Source organism: Brassica oleracea, chromosome C1 (genome assembly GCF_000695525.1).
Source record: "Brassica oleracea var. oleracea cultivar TO1000 chromosome C1, BOL, whole genome shotgun sequence".
Classification (NCBI taxonomy): Eukaryota; Viridiplantae; Streptophyta; class Magnoliopsida; order Brassicales; family Brassicaceae; genus Brassica; species Brassica oleracea.
Window position 1 is genome coordinate 41,705,752 of NC_027748.1, and position 16,118 is coordinate 41,721,869.

Genomic DNA, 16,118 nt, shown 5'->3' on the forward strand with positions numbered 1-16,118 from the left:
CCCATCAACGGGCGGCTATGCCGGAAGAAGATCCGGTCAAGACTGGAGCTTGATTCTCATCTCTCCCCGTGAAAGATATCGAAAGAGAGAACGGGGAAGGAAAGAGAAAAAAACTCGTTTCTAGCTGAAATTACAAACTGAAATTCATGTTTTAAGTTGTATAAATGTGGCAATCAATTCATAATAAAGTCCCTTAATTAATACTCCTTCTGTTTCTAATTGTAAGTAGTTTTACCAAAAATAGTTTGTTTCATAATATAAATAGTTTACATATTTCAATGTACTTTTTCATTTATTGGATATTGTGTGACCAATAAAATAATGTTAGTTTTTTTATAATTGGTTAAATTAATTGATTAAATGATTTTTTTTTAAAAACAACAATTTCTAAATATTCATGCTTCTAAGCAAAACTACTTACGGTTAAAAACGGAGGGAATACAATTAGTTGGTGGGTGCGACTGAATGAATTATATTTAGTTAATCGTTTGGAGGAAGAAAATTTGAATCAAGTATTCTTTTAATTTTTTTTCCATGGGAGACCTTTTGCTAGTGTTTTTCTAATCTTCTGTTTTTTGAATGGCATAGTCATGTACATATCAACCTCAACTAGACAAATAAGCTTTTTGGCACGAGTTTTTCGTAGCTCAACTATGATATAACACAAGAAGCTAAGCCTAACAAGGACTTATTGAGTCCATATAAATATGCGTTACACCCGTACTTTTGTTTTTTTTGTAGAAGGTTACACTTACACGTTTGTATGCAGCATGTCTTTCTTTCCTTTGTTCAGGCTTCTGCTTCTCTTCAATATTTTTTTTTGAAGAATCTTTATCTATTGCGGTTATAGAGAACATTTGGGTGAGATTTTCTCCCATGTTAATAGAACCCAATAATTTCTAAATATATATTTTCAACAGTCCTCCATATTCATTATAAGGACTCAAATCATTATTCGAAGATTTTTTGATCTGGAGTATGGGCTCTTGATCTCTTTGTCTATTTTTTTGGTTATTTTGTAAGCTACGTTATTTTCATTGTTTTCTTTTTCGGATTGTGATCTTGGTCGATGGTCTATGTTGCATTTCAATCCAATCAATAAAAACGAAATGAAAATAAACCAGGAAGAAGATAAAATGAGGTTACGCATCTCACCGAGCTGTCAAATAAACAAACATATAACCAAGTTCTGCAGTCATGAAGGCTGCCTCGTCGAATATTCGATCCTTGACGGTGTACTCTGATTCTCGAGTTCTGATCTCCATGATCAAGACAAAGGAAACGAGACCAGCGCTCTATGGGATATTATTTGACATCTTTTATTCTCTGTTTGAAACAATCTCTTTCATGTTTATCATTCAGAGGCTGATTTGGTGGCAAAGTCAGCTCTCGCTGCAGTGGACAATCTCTGCGTCGATGGAGTGTAACTTATGCTTTTAGATTATGAATGCAGTGTTTGTTCGACCAAAAAAAAAAACCAAGTTGTTGTTTGCAGTACCAAACAATAAAATTAACAAATGTTATTGCGAAAAAAAATTAATAAATAAATGTTATTGCGAACGTCTATATTTTGATGACCACCGATAAAAACAGAAGACATTTTTGGGATTATTAGTGTTTGCTATAGGTTTTTTTTTTTTTTTTTTTTGAAACAAGTGTTTGCTATAGGTTAAAAACTGAATCTAGACCATAATGTGTCATTATTACTTTCTGATTATATTTAATTAAAATCTACCATTGTTAGCAAGACTATCAACATGATTTATGTTATACATCCATTTATACGCTCAAACTGATAATCAAAATACAACATAATTTCCATAAAAGGTACCGACTCAAAATTAATATGAAAATATGTAACCATGTTTTCACAAGTTTAGGAATAGATAACATGGTTATTGACACAATTCCAATACTAATGTGAATGATTTGAAGATTCTATTAAAGTAAAAATCATAAAAGAGAACTAAGAGAATGAGATCATGTTACAATGTCATTTGCAAGAGACCTCTTTAAATACGCCAAAATCTTATCACTAGGCCAATATTTTGGTTGGTGGCTTATTGTAATTGTCGTTGTTATCTATCTTCTTAAAACTCAAGTACAAAATGAAACTGTTTGAAAACTTTGATAGTATGCTTAGTGAAATTTGTTTGGAAACAGGTATAATTAGAATCCTTTTATTAATTTCTCAAACATAAGCCTTTAACCAATTTTTCTATATCTCATGGCCCATTTATTTTCTAAACCATCTGTATTAAAACTATGTGTCTTAAATACATTCCATAATATAGGTTTTTAATTATATTCAAAATACAGTCAGTTTCGAAGCCCATATTTCGGATGTTTGGTTAGAAATAAAAGTTTGTTTCCTAATGGTTAGAGATATTATGGTTTAGCCGATTTTGGATATCATTATATTTAATGTGAGTACAAAATCGAACCAATCACACTTATTTCTTTCCTAAAACTAGACATCAATCAAAAAATCATTTCTAATTCTACGCAATAACAATTAACTGCTCTTGAATATCATAACTAAATATTCTTTTGATAAAAATCAAAACAACATTATGATTCCATTTCCTAATTCTACGCAGTCTCCTCTTAAAAATATCAATACAACATTATGATTTTTTTTTCCTAATTCGTCGCAGTCACACAAATCAGTTAATGATATCAATTAACTAAGAAATCATTATATTCGGTATTTCCGACTTGCAAAACACGTTTTACTTATTTAATAAGGTATATTCTGTTTTCAATAAGGTTAAATAAAAAAAGGAATAGATATTTAATAATTTAAAAACAGATATTTGGTTAGATTTTGCGGTTATATCACAACTAACCAAATCATTTATTAATTTTTTCAATTTAACCTAATTTTCGGCAGTATATATATTTCTTCCATTTTACGTCAATCACATATCAAAGAAAACCAAAATCCTAAGAATGTCTATGGTCACGGCTTTTACTCCTCTCATTTTCCTATAGGCAGGTGTTGCCTGGATTGCTGCAATTTGGTCCTCAGAAAGTCCAACTCAAACATGCGTCACATTTAGAATGACATGATATCAGCTATCAAACGATGACAGATGCAATGTTATACAAGATCGTGAAGAAAGAGTAGCTCCTTTGCATCCCTAAAACAAGTATTAACCCAACATCTATACTTGAGCCAATTTTCTTTCATAATCTAAGTTATTCTAAATATTTTTACATTGCTTTCAAGTTATGATTTAGTTATGATAGATAAGTAATTATTCTAAAACCATATGATTTTTATTAAGTTGCTGTACAAATATATATGTACATGTTAATTATTTATATTCCAAATTTTTACAAAGTACAAATAAGTTCATATACACAACCAAGGAACTGAATAATTTAAACAATAAATTATAACATATAAACAATAAGAATGTTTATGTGTAGACATGCCAAATTTAAACAACTATGTAATATGTAATTTTTATATATCTATAAAATTGAAATGTTAAAAATACTTCTTTTATAAAATAAAAAGACACATATAAATATAACTCCAATTATTTATAGATGTGAGATTTTTTATATGATACCACTGTCTATCATAAAACTGACTGTTATTACAATTTTTTTGAAATAAAATCGTATGGAATTACTTATTTCTATAGATTCCAATTTTTTTTACTTATTTTTGAATGTTTTTTTGTTACTTTTTCAATTATTTTTTATGTTACTGTCTAAATAATGTATTTGTTAAAAAAACTATAAAATTATAACTTTACATCTAATTTTAATCACAATATTTATAGTATAATTTAATAAAGCACATACAGTTATACTTAATACCCTAATATTTTACACTTTAGAGTATTAATTTATCAAGTCAAATCAATAAAAGTACAATAAAAAAAAAATACAACGGTATAGTTTATATATGGATGCTAAACAAACCGAACAAGATACACTAATGCCAAAATTCAATAACCTATGAATCAGTAACATGAATGTTTATATAAATGAAAAACATATATTTATGAAGAACAAACACCCGCGCGGATCAGAAGATAGTTTTTAATTATGTTTTATCAGTTAGTGATAAATCATTCTGATGAATGTCATTGTGTATTGGGCATGGTACTAAATTTGGAGAACAATGGGGGGTAATAGTCATGATTAGACCATTGATGTGACAGGCAAGAATTTAGTCATATCTCTACGTAGAGTTGTTGCATACAAGATGTATGGGCAAGAACAAAGATTATGCTTTTTAGTAGTTGACGCAAGCTTTATTGGTATCTTTTCTAAAGTTTATTCACCATTTCAGGATTCAGTATGTTATTTCTTGAAGTTCCTCGCTATTTTAGCCTATAGTTGAAGAGATTACTTATTTCTAAGTGTGCATCAAAATGTTGCCAATGAATCAAGACTAATTCGACATTGATAATGTCTCTATCACTAATTAAGCAATTTGGTGGATACATGCAAGAATCCAAAATACCATAGGGTGTGATACTGAAATGCTAGGTTGTGAATGTTTCATGTTTTTTTAGTGTGACCAGTTTTTTATATTTGGAATTGTTTATGCACGTGGTTGTGTTTGTTTGTTTTTTTTTTTTTTTTTTTTTTTTTTTTGTTAACCGAGGGTCCCAGGCCGGGGTTCAGACATCCCTCGAGGCCCGCAGCAGCCACGTCATTTCCACCCCAGAAGTAGCAGGGTGGGCCCGGGTGGCCCGGCGTAGGGGTATATCTGAGGGGAGGTTCGAACTCGCGGCCCTTAGGACCATTGCGAGCCGCCTCACACCACTCGACCACCAACTTCGGGTTTGGTTGTGTTTGTTGGTGGCTTGAAACCAGTTATGGCTGATAAGGATTCTTATCATTATACAAACATGCACAATGGTGACAATCAAGTAGTTGTAAGACGTACAAGAAAATGATTGAAGCACTAAAGAAATACCAAAAAGTTAACCTCAATCTTAGCATTTGAACGTCTCCAAAAGGCTGTTGTATCACATATCTTGTTTTTTGTTTTTGAAAGCGTCTCTATAGAAGCAAGCGTATTTGACAATGATATATTTTTCAAACCTGAAAAGGAGAGATAAACTCTGTTATAAAAGGATTATGAGTAAAATCTGTTAACCACTTCGGTAGTTTTTTTTTTTTTTTTTTTTTTTTTGCTAAATAAACCACTTCGGTAGTTTCAGTAGTTAATTAAATAACACACCGTTAAAGGTGAGAAACAAAAGGCCCAATTAGCATAGTTGACACAATCGTTTCTTGAAAAGCAGCTAAAGAGCATCCAGATAAACAAAATATTAGTACAGCACACATATGACATAGACACTCTCACAAGTCACATCCATACTTCCCAATTGTGTAATAAGCAAATGATGATCAAACAGCACTGTGAGATGATGATCAAACGACACTTGCAGATGATGTCCAAAAAAGAAGATCAAATTGGCCCTAGCTCTTCTCTCTACAGCTACCCAGAGAAAAATCTTTTATTGGAATGTACTAAAACATTAGCCCATTAACTTGAACTTGTTCTGTATACTTATATCTGTAAATTAAACACTTGATATCTTCGAATTACCGGTTCCAATCTTTGTCTTATGTTTTTAAACATAATAAATCATAGTTGATGGGTCGAAACTTCGAATTACCAATTTTAATCGTTCTTGAAACAACAACGACTAGACTAACACCAAAACACGTTATTAAAACGATTAAAAAAGATATTACTCAAATTTTCATCCGTTGGCGATTATTCCATTGACTGAAAATAGTAAATAATATACACAATAACTTTTGGGTGCATGGAAATAGAAAACCATGGTAACTTTTTCCCCAGGATTTATAAATCAAAGAATCTTCCCTTTCCACTTTCCAAGTGCAACTCATGCAGGTAGGTGGAAGGCTAGGCTGGAACTTTCATTAAAGCAACATCTTCAAATTAAGTGTACCACGATTTGAAAGAAGACACGTTTCACCTAGCTCATCACAAAGTTATATACAACCACTTGTATTCGACCACGTTGTTATTAATCCCGTTACAACGAACCACGTAGATACCCATCCGTCATATCAGCTGAGACTAGTCGCAACGTAACAGCGCTTTTCCTGAACTGGTCCGTCTATAATCTAGTATTACACTGTCTTTCCGTTTCACCTCAAGTTTGTGGGACCGTCTTTAACATATCCTCACCACGTTTCGGGCCAAGAGTAGTGTTCGTGGTCGTGATTCACGGAGTCAAGATATGAGACGCAAGAAACTGAAAAACCAACGTGTCCTAGTCAACGCCAGCAGGCTCTCAGGGTACACGTGCCATATGCATGTCCAACGTGCTACACGTGGTGGCCTCGGCACTTTCCGCTGGTTTGTATGTAACCAATGGGAAATAGATATAAACCAACAACGGAAATGCAATTATACAAAAGCATTTATCGATAATCCGAGATTGTAGCGATAATAAAGTTTCTTAGCCCTTCTCTTAATTTACAGACTAATCATTAATCATACGTGTAATGAAAACCGCTCATCTCCACTGTCATCATCAGACAAGTGTCATGTCATAGAGGCTTCCCATCTCTTTTTATTCCAAAAAATGGATGAAGGTTTCAAGAAACCCTTTAAACATATATCCTAGAAAACATAAATATCGATAACAAACCATCTTCTTCTTTTTACGTTACATGGTTGTTGAATCTTCATCAATGGCAACAAAGATTGGAAAAGAAGAGGTTGCTGAGGTCGAGCTTGAGCTATGTCTTTCTCTGGGAGGTCCTTTCAAGAAAACAGAGAAAGCACAACCGTTAGAGTTTCGTACGGACAGCAAACCTAACGCCGTCAGATGTGTGGAGGATATTGACGTTGATCTTGACGACGGAACGGCAAAGCACGAGATCAATGCGACGAGGAGAAAGGAACGGGAAGCGAAGGAGCAGCGGAGAAGCGGAGGAGAAGGAGAGTGCAAGAGGATCAGAACAGAATGTAAAGAAGTTTCAAGCTCGTCCGACGTATCTGATCCAAGCAGCTGCTCTCGCCAAGAAGGTATATAACATTTTCTCGAAAAATAACATAAAAAATAAGGCATATAACATTATATCTATACTATTAGAATTAGGCAAATACCTTTTTATTGTCAAATATTTGGGTATATAAAGTTACAAATCATAGGTTTAACCATAAAGCGAATCAAAACGTTCATTTTTCTAAAAATGATATTTCTTTTCTTATGAAATTGATATTTTGTGAAAAGAATGCAATAACTCGATTATTTTTACACATATTTGATTTCTAGCGCAACAGATCTTTTTATCTTTTTGTACTTGATCAAGACGCAATCATATATAATATTTTTAAGGATGTTTTTAATTAATCTCGTCTATATTTTGAAGATTTTGTAATGCTATTTTAAACAAATAAAACTATTCAAAATTAGACTAGAAAGATTATGAAAAACCTAATATATTTGATTAGGTTGAATTGGATTAATTGATATGTACACTCCTTTATCGACCAAAACATCTCTCATCTTGTAAAATAAAAGAAGTATCATAGTTTAATTAGATGTATTGAAGAATCACGAGAATAATGGTACTATGTAATATGCATTTTGGAGTTACAGTTGTGGGTACCCATGTTCAGGTGGAAGTTGCGAGTTTGGGATAAACTCTGGCCAAACCAAACTTGTTGAATCTCCGATTAACAACTTTCCGACTGGTATAGCTAAAAACGTAAGGAGCACGGACAGTCAGAATGATGTGGTGGTAGTGGAGACACAAGAAAGGTCCAACTCACTAGCCAAAGAGACTGGGAAGCCTCCAAAGCCGCGTCCCAACGGTAATGGCAGTATGCTTCCGTTTGCTCAGATGCCGTGCGTGACCAGCACCGGTAACGGACCACAGGGCAAAACCGTTAATGGGTTTCTGCATCGGTACACAAAATCAGAGATCAGTATAATATGCGTCTGCCACGGAACGTCATTCTCGCCGGCTGAGTTCATCATTCACGCCGGTGGAACCAATGTGTCGCATCCGTTAAGGCATATAACTGTTGTTCCGTCAAAGTTTTAACTAGCTTTCCTTCGTGGGGGTACCTTGTGTTTTGGTTTTTTTTTGTATATAATTTAGCTGATGATCTTTTCTTGACTCTTTATTGGTGAATGTAGTTCTTGTTTTTCCATTTCTGGTATGATTTACTTTACTAATTTAGTGCATTTTTTTTGGTTATGGAGAAAAGCTTATTTGAAACTATTCTGTTGCATTTGCGAGATAATTCAGGAGTAAAAAAACTCGGCGGTTATACTCTTAAAAGACAAAACCATTCAATGTATAATAATGGATTAGTTAGGGCAGGATTACACCATGATGTGTTTACTTTCTTTCTTTTTCTGGATCAAAGATGTGTTTAACTTTCTAATGAATGGGTACTGTGAGGAATGAATTAAGCCTATGGACCTCTCTATTTATAAGGGATGATGGTGACCTTATAACATCTTTATCGCATATACTTAGGGTTTTTTTTTTTTTTTCTGATTTAAAAAAAATAAAAATAAACCAATCGCGGACCACCGCGTGTCAGTAGAGTCCGCGAAAAGTGGTAAAATCTTTTCAAACTTGCCTCTTACGGAAGAGGTAGAAGAGGCAGTCCTTAAGATTTAGGTGAGACCCGCATGATTTTTTTTTTTTTGAAAGGACACCTTTAAGAGGCGCCGTTGCTTATGCTCTTATCGGAGTTTTTAGTGGGGTTTCAGTGGGTTTTTTAAGGGGGGAGGGGACTACAGAAAGGAAAAAATCGATGGCAGAAAAGCCAAAATAAGAATCGCTGTTCGCTGGTTTTTTGCATTATTAGCGGATTCCACTAACACGTGGTGGTCCACGATTGGTTAGTTTTTATTTTTTTTTTATTCAGACAAAAAAATAAAAAAAAGTTAAAAAAAAATTTAAAACCCATTTGGGTTGCAGCGTTAATCATGGTCTTATAGTACCAATGATATCAGCAGTGACTAGCATTGTATAGACTGTTAATTTAAGAGATATTAAAAAAAACTGTTAATTAAGACGAGCTCTATTGAAGATTTTTTAATTAGAATTTCACCTTTAAAAATAAAGATATAAAAAAGAAAATAGGAGAGAGATTGAAGAAATGTTTCATTTCTAAATTTTAAACTTCCACATGTAATGTATCTAGCATTTTAGAATTAAAAAAAAATAAATAAAAAAGTTAGTTATTTAATTAAAATATATATTTTTTAATTTTTTTAGAATCCCACCTAGTTTGTAAATGGTTGGAGGTGCTCTAATACAAGGTCCACGTAGGATAAAGGCTTCATCGTCAAATGACCATTATACCCATAAAGTGAAGCCCTAGCGAGACGGATTGATTTTAGGACAGCTTAAAGGTTGAAACTTTGAGTGTGGAGGCGAGATCTGTGAGTTCAAAGGTTCGATCTTTTACCATCAATGGTCGAGTATTTTATTTAACTGATTATAGTTCTCTGCGATGCATTTACTTTGGTGTTGGCTTTTTTTATTCTTAGTAGTTTATTCTTTTCATGTTGATTTTTCGTTGTGGTGGATTTGATCGTTAAGTTGCCAGATGATGATTTGAAATAATTGCGCAAGGGTTATGAGTTTCAGGAAGACTGGAGGATTGATACTCTGATCTGAATGAACCCGTGACAAAATCATTTTCTTCTTCTCGAACTCTGATGGCAACTGCTGATCTATTTTTTCAAAAAAAGTTTTCAGATTTGAATTTGTATTCTTAGCTATAGATAATTTGTTTTAGATAGTCGATCTGTATATAACTTTAGGTCTGAAGTAGCAGCTTAGATTATCTTATGATGATGATTCATGTTCTGCACCTCTTTTGGCCTGTGATGATTCTGCTCTGCCCCTTGATTGTATTTAGGAACTGAGAAGTACTTTATTTTTCTTTGTCATTTTGATAAGTTTAGACATAAGTTGCTGTTGATGTGTGGAGGTGAGTATTGCATTCTGTAATCTCAAGAAAATCATTGAAGTCGTTAACCTTCTAGATCTCGTTTAATGGCACCTAATTCATAACATTTTCAACTTTATTGTTTTGAGTTTGGTGATTTGAGATTAAAATCAGCTCCAGTTGGTACAAATTTTTTTGAAATTGCATTGATTTATTACTGTTTTTGTTGTTGTTGTTGCTGTCTATATGCCTTAAACACTGCATGCAATACTTAAAATATCTTACATGATCGTTGTTTCAAAGGCAATGAAGCACGTGGTGAAGATCTTGAGCCTGCTAGTGGCAGTCTCTGCGTTTTGGATTGTTCTTTTGCAGGCTGCAATTGTTCCACAAAGTCATACGTGGTTGGTGAGTAAACGAGCCTGCTCTGATTTGTCTTATTTTATTGTTCTCGACCAGCTAATATTTGTTTCAGTAGTAACCTTGTTTCTTGTTTGAACCAGCTACCGATTTACTTTGTAGTTTCACTTGGATGCTATGGTCTATTAATGGTTGGAATCGGGATAATGCAGTTCCCTACCTGTCCTCAAGAAGCAGTTCTCTTGAACCATGTACTATCGCTGTCCTCTTTCTTTCCTTCGTATGTTGTTAATATTGAATCTTTTTACTAAATCTGTTTTAGCTGCATTGCAGGATATTGCAGAGGCAAAAGACTTTTTTTTAAGCACAAATGGAATAGATATTGGAACGTATTGACACATTTTGTAATATTCTTCCTGTTGACTCCCTAGCATTAACATGTTTCTCATTCTGTAATATTTTGCAAGTTTCGTCTGGTTTAGATGCAAGTTCGCTGACTAGCCTTCAAAGTTTTAATACTAGTACTACAGATAGTTAAAAATGGTATTCGAAATTGGTTAGATTGTAGACTAGTAGTAACAGAGTCAGCCTAACAATTTGAATATCCTAATTTTTAATTTAAAAAACTGTCACTTATAATATACAAGACCAGAGAAAGAGAAAGAGCTAAACACCTTCATATAGCTTATCAAGATACTCTGATGATGATATTCATCAAAAAAACAAGTCTTCAGTGATTTTAAATGTTTTGAGTTACTCACATTACAAACAAACAACTCATGAACAAAAACATGTCTTCACTTTTACTAGCCAATCTTCTCAAGGATAGAGTGGATAAGACAATTTTAACCTGCAAAGAAAGGGGAAAAGAAACAATGACCAAAACAATGAAGGATACTTGTTTCAAATGAAGATGGACAACAAGCAGTAATATATATATAGAGAATCTGACTTACTGGAGATTGTTTCTGTATTCATTATTCATTCGGTGGTTGGAAGGAAGACTCGGATGAGGTCTTCAGCAGTCACATCCTTCCTACACGTAGGGCATTTAGCTTGAACAGAGATGGCTTCCTTTATGCAACTTTTGCAGAAAATATGACCACACTTTGTTGACATCTCCTCGTTAAATGGACACATACAAATTGGGCAGTTAAACTTTGGTTCCTCTACTGGAGCCGCCACCACAGCCTTATTAGACTTCCTCTAAACAAGTCAGACAAATATGTGAGCCTAAGTCCAAGAGCAAAACAAAAGAAAAACCATAACGCTTCTTACCGAATCATTAAGCTCAACATTAGCTTGTTCTGATTGATGCTGTGTGCCTTTTTTGCTTGCTCTAGTAGTACCACCTGCAGCACTTATACAAAATGTTTACCATTAGAATCCTTGTAGGCTTGTAACTATGCAAGATACCAAAAAACACTGATGATAATTAACCCTGAATCTAAATCAACTACTAAGGGTCCTCGCTGTGAGCCTCTAGATTTGTGTCTTTTAGCCTGCCACAAGAATGAAACAGTAAGCTTGTACACAAACACAGTGTGTTGTAAAAGGCAAAGGGGAACATATAAAAGAAGAAGAAGAGAGCAGACTCGGTCAAAAGCAGAAGCAGTTGATTCAACAACATCATCATCATTTTGATCTTGCTCGTGTTCGGTTGGTATCTGACCAACTATGTTCGCCTGCTGTTGCCTCCTTAAACTTCTAGTAACTACACCCACTACTACTGAGTTAGTGTACCCTTCTCTCAACTTTAAACCATCAACAACATCAAAATCAAAAGTTTTTTCTCATTTATGTAAGACTTTTGTCTGGATTCAGAAAACTCCGGAAAGAAAATTCAAGAAACGTTTAAATGTAGAGGTTCAAGGCGGTAAAGAAACCCGCAAGAACTAACGAAGAGTGAAAGCTTGTACCTTCTGATCTCAACGAAGAAGCAGGAGGTTGGAGAGTGGAAGTTGAAGAATGCAGTGGTAGAGAGAAACTAAAGTGTTTTAAAAGGATTATTAGCCAAAGGGTTTTGTTATAAATGATCTTTGGAAATGAAATCTCATTCACGTCGCTTTTTGTATTGTTCGAGTCTAAAAATAAACAAAGGACTTGTACTTTGCATGCAACCGTACTGGTCATTGTGCGACTCTTCCTTTACAAGCTTTTAATAAGTTTTGACTTTTTGAGAGTGTTTGAGCGCATCTGTGAATAACTTCAGGAGCAGGCAGGAAAATAAAAAATGAGAATCGCCGACTGTGGGGATCGAACCCACGGCCACGTGATTAAAAGTCACGCGCTCTACCACTGAGCTAAGTCGGCTATTGAAAATATATTCCGATTGTTTTAATAAGTAGCTGGTTTCCACAGAATCATAAAATCAGCTTAATAGTAGAGCAAAGAGTTGATGGAAGAACAAGAATAACAAAGATGTGGTTACACTTACACTCAAACCTATACTCAATACTCTCTGTTCTAGACCTTATTGTTGGGAAACTCTAACATGAAGCTGTTCATCAAGAGAAGCAACGTCCCTATCCGAGAATGCCTTCTTCCATCCATCATGTCCGTCATCTACTTCTCTTACCAACATTTTTTTGCTGTGTACTTGGTTAGTTTCATGGTCTCTACTACTGTTACCACTACCATAAGCATCTTCTTGTTAGTTGTTACTCATGTGTTCATACTTTCTTGGACAGCCTTTTTTCCTTCCTGTTGCAGGACACGTTGTCCTTGCAGCACTACGGGAATGGAGAAGATTCAGACAAGAGAAGGCAAATTACTTGACATGGCTAACCAGAAAGAAGACGGCCTAGTACCCTTTGGTCACTTTGAAACACTAAAGTAGTTTAACTTTTTTGAGTCTTCAAAAGCTTTGCATTGCGTTTTAAACTTCAAAAGCTTTTCTCACATTAAAAATGGTGCAAACAGGCAGTGATTGTTATCCCACTATGTTAAAGATTACAGATGTCTAACCCCAGAATTCTAAGCTCTTGAAATGGGTAGATACGGTAAAAAAAATGCGAGAAAAAGACAGCCAAATCCGGAATCATTTAGACAATAACTTTCAATGTAACAACTTCCGGAGACAACTCAGCTGAGCTTGAAGCCACCTATGTAAAAGACACTAAACTATTAGCGTTTGGATCCCAACCCAAGAAGTATCTTCTTCCTCGGACCCTAAAAAAAACACAGCTTGTGAGGAAAAAGAGCATAAAGATGTTGAACAAAGAGTTTGAATGCAGTTCCTAGTCAAACCTAGCAGAGGAATCAGACAGGGAGACCCCTTGTCCCTATATATTTTCATCCTATGTGAAGAAGTTTTATCAGGGTTATGCAAAAAATGCAGCAAAAGATGGATCTCTACAGGGCATTAGAGTGGCGAGAGGGTGTCCAAGAGTGAATCACCTTTTGTTTGCAGATGACACAATGTTTTTCTGCCATGCAATGCCAACTTTTTGTCAGTCTCTGGTCAAAATCCTAGCTAAGTATGAAGCTGCATCAAGGCAACAAATAAGTAAGGCTAAATCAGCGGTTACTTTCTCCAAAAGAACCCCCTCAGCAGTAAAGGAAGAAGCCAAAACCATCCTGGGGATTATAAAGGAGGGAGGAGAAGGGAAGTACCTTGGAGTTCCTGAACATTTTGGTCGAAGAAAACGAGATTTATTCAGTGCCATCGTTGATAGAATACGCCAACGAGCTGCTAGCTGGTCTACCCGGTGCCTCTCCAAGGCAGGAAAGCTGACAATGCTGAAATCCGTTCTTACTGCTATACCAACCTACACGATGTCATGTTTTGAACTTCCGGTTAGTATGTGTAAAAGAATACAAACGGCCCTTACTCGTTTTTGGTGGGATGGACCAGACAACAAAAGGAAGATGAGTTGGGTCGCGTGGAACAAACTAACGAAGTCAAAAGCAGAGGGAGGCCTTGGGTTGAGGGATATTCAGCTATTTAACCAGGCTCTACTAGCTAAGATTGCGTGGAGAGTAATTACAGTTCCAGATTGTCTACTAGCAAGGATCCTTAAAGGAAAATATTGCCACAATCAAAGCTTTCTAGAGGTGGAGTTACCTTCAGTGTGTTCACACGGGTGGAGGGGGATTATACATGGCAGAAACTTGCTCCGGGAGAACTTAGGAAAGGCAATTGGGAATGGCACGTCGACAAGGGTGTGGAAAGACTCCTGGATATCCCTTGATGAACACATTAAGCCCTTTGGACCTATTCAGGAGGAAGCAGTAGACTTAAGAGTGTCTGATTTGCTTACAGATGATCTCAAGTGGAATGCGCAGAGAATTAAAAGATTCCTACATGAGTTTGCTGAAAGAATCCAATGCATCAAACCCAGTCGAAGTGGGGCAGAAGATAGATTCATCTGGCAACCTCTCCCATCGGGGAGCTACTCGACACGATCAGGCTACAACTCTATGATAAACTCCTCTCAACGTTGTAATGTGAGCCGACCAATTGTTGAGTTCGACTGGATAAAAGATATTTGGTCCACTTCATGTTCCCCCCAAGATGAGAATGTTCTTATGGTCTATGGTGCAAGAGGCCTTACCCTTGGGGGAAAACCTACAACGGAGGGGCATTAATGTTGACGTTAAATGCCCAAGGTGCAAGAGTGATGAATCTGCTATTCATACCTTTTTCATGTGCCCCTTTGCGAAGAAAGTATGGAGTAAAATTCCCCTTAAAGAAGCAGTTCACATAGCTGCCACCGAGAACCTCAAATCAGTTATGGTCCGATTCCGCTCAGTGGTGTGTCTACCACCATCTGGAGTACCAAACGCCATACTCCCATGGGTGTGTTGGTCAATATGGAAAGATCGAAACTCTTTCATCTTCGAAGGGGAATGCGCACAACCTGAAGACATCGCAACCAGGGGTATTGCTTTAGCAAGAGAATGGAACGAAGCACAATTTTCAGATATTAAAGTGCAGAGTACCCTTACAACGATGCAGAACAACAAATCAAGAGGCCTTCCACAACCTAATCATCGGGTCTCGATCTGTATGACAGACGCCTCATGGGATGCGGCTCGGTCTAGGGCAGGATTAGCGTGGATCCTGAAGGGACCTTTGGGCTAGGATGTAAGGAGAGACGCCATGGTACATAATTTTGTCAACTCGCCACTGGTAGCAGAGGCATTAGCAGTCAGGGAGGGACTCTATACGGCTGCAAATCAGGGGATCTCAAATCTCTGGATTGGCTCCGACAACTTAACGCTCATCGGAGCAATCACCAACAAGACACAGAGGAAAGAACTGCTGGGAATCATCAAAGACATCCACAATCTCTCTTATGTTTTTGTTTCAGTCGATTTCTTTCATGTTCATCGTGAAAACAACGAGGAGGCTGATGCGCTGGCAAAAGCCATCCTTAGAAACTCAATTATGTAATGGACCCCCTTATGGGTTGGGCCTCGTAAAAAAAAAAAAAAAAAAAAGAATGCAGTTCCTATCACTAAAACTTAGAGAATGATTTTCATCCAAAGCACAGTGGTCCTACAATAACATGTGAGCTTACCATTGGTATAAGCATAGCCTGATCGTGTAGAGCATCCATATCAACCTGAGAATCATCAAAAGAAATGAGAAAATGTACCGTGAACAAGATGACACCAATATCAACCTACAAGTAAACATTACATACTTCCTCCACTTGAAAAGCGGTCGAATATTTCTCGAGACCCAATGATTACAAAAAGCTATCAACCGAAGCACTAGACTGAACCAACAAAAGATAACAAGCTAAGAAACAGTATTGCGCAGAAGAAAGGTAAGTGAATCATAACTACCTGCTGTGATTTCTTCCTGGTAGCT

General features: G+C 35.8%; 4 protein-coding genes and 1 non-coding gene across 7 annotated transcripts; 3 read left to right on the forward strand and 2 right to left on the reverse strand.

Moving 5' to 3' along the window:
• Positions 1–6,639: 6,639 nt before the first annotated feature.
• LOC106301599 (ninja-family protein AFP3-like) lies at positions 6,640–8,080 on the forward strand. The gene is made up of 2 exons (XM_013738049.1): positions 6,640–7,042; positions 7,640–8,080. The coding sequence occupies exons 1-2, from the start codon at positions 6,685–6,687 to the stop codon at positions 8,065–8,067; spliced, it is 786 nt and encodes a 261-aa protein (XP_013593503.1). The 5' UTR covers positions 6,640–6,684; the 3' UTR covers positions 8,068–8,080.
• Positions 8,081–9,322: 1,242 nt separating this feature from the next.
• On the forward strand, positions 9,323–10,763 carry LOC106297137. Of its 3 annotated transcripts, none has more exons than XM_013733431.1 (4): positions 9,323–9,437; positions 10,241–10,345; positions 10,441–10,548; positions 10,631–10,763. In XM_013733431.1, exons 2-4 carry the CDS (start codon positions 10,244–10,246, stop codon positions 10,691–10,693), a joined length of 273 nt encoding a protein of 90 aa, XP_013588885.1. In that variant the 5' UTR covers positions 9,323–9,437; positions 10,241–10,243; the 3' UTR covers positions 10,694–10,763. The 3 variants fall into 3 exon arrangements, with proteins under 3 accessions (XP_013588885.1, XP_013588880.1, XP_013588876.1); XM_013733426.1 differs by lacking the exon at positions 9,323–9,437 and adding an exon at positions 9,444–9,459; XM_013733422.1 differs by lacking the exon at positions 9,323–9,437 and having other exon boundaries at positions 9,444–10,345.
• A 214-nt stretch (positions 10,764–10,977) lies between these two features.
• Positions 10,978–12,881, reverse strand: LOC106340719 (E3 ubiquitin-protein ligase RNF8-like). Its single transcript, XM_013779568.1, has 6 exons — positions 12,792–12,881; positions 11,893–12,051; positions 11,738–11,799; positions 11,576–11,636; positions 11,254–11,503; positions 10,978–11,147 (listed from the first exon to the last, which is right to left on the reverse strand). The coding sequence occupies exons 1-5, from the start codon at positions 12,879–12,881 to the stop codon at positions 11,279–11,281; spliced, it is 597 nt and encodes a 198-aa protein (XP_013635022.1). The 3' UTR covers positions 10,978–11,147; positions 11,254–11,278.
• On the reverse strand, positions 12,539–12,610 carry TRNAK-UUU. The gene has a single exon. It is a non-coding gene; the product is annotated as a tRNA-Lys (tRNA).
• Positions 12,882–14,945: 2,064 nt separating the features above from the next.
• LOC106340729 lies at positions 14,946–15,383 on the forward strand. Its single transcript, XM_013779580.1, has one exon. The coding sequence runs from the start codon at positions 14,946–14,948 to the stop codon at positions 15,381–15,383; it is 438 nt and encodes a 145-aa protein (XP_013635034.1).
• The last annotated feature ends 735 nt before the right edge of the window (positions 15,384–16,118 follow it).

Coding starts and splice junctions, on each gene's coding strand:
- LOC106340729 (XM_013779580.1), top strand. CDS start 14,946: ATGTGCCCCTTTGCGAAGAAAGTATGGAGTAAAATTCCCCTTAAAGAA.
- LOC106340719 (XM_013779568.1), bottom strand. CDS start 12,881: ATGTTGGTAAGAGAAGTAGATGACGGACATGATGGATGGAAGAAGGCA. Junction 11,800..11,892: donor CTGCTTCTGCTTTTGACCGA/GTCTGCTCTCTT, acceptor TTCTTGTGGCAG/GCTAAAAGACACAAATCTAG. Junction 11,637..11,737: donor GTAGTTGATTTAGATTCAGG/GTTAATTATCAT, acceptor TGGTACTACTAG/AGCAAGCAAAAAAGGCACAC.
- LOC106297137 (XM_013733422.1), top strand. CDS start 10,223: ATGATCGTTGTTTCAAAGGCAATGAAGCACGTGGTGAAGATCTTGAGC. Junction 10,346..10,440: donor CACAAAGTCATACGTGGTTG/GTGAGTAAACGA, acceptor TGTTTGAACCAG/CTACCGATTTACTTTGTAGT. Junction 10,549..10,630: donor AAGCAGTTCTCTTGAACCAT/GTACTATCGCTG, acceptor GCTGCATTGCAG/GATATTGCAGAGGCAAAAGA.
- LOC106301599 (XM_013738049.1), top strand. CDS start 6,685: ATGGTTGTTGAATCTTCATCAATGGCAACAAAGATTGGAAAAGAAGAG. Junction 7,043..7,639: donor CAGCTGCTCTCGCCAAGAAG/GTATATAACATT, acceptor ACCCATGTTCAG/GTGGAAGTTGCGAGTTTGGG.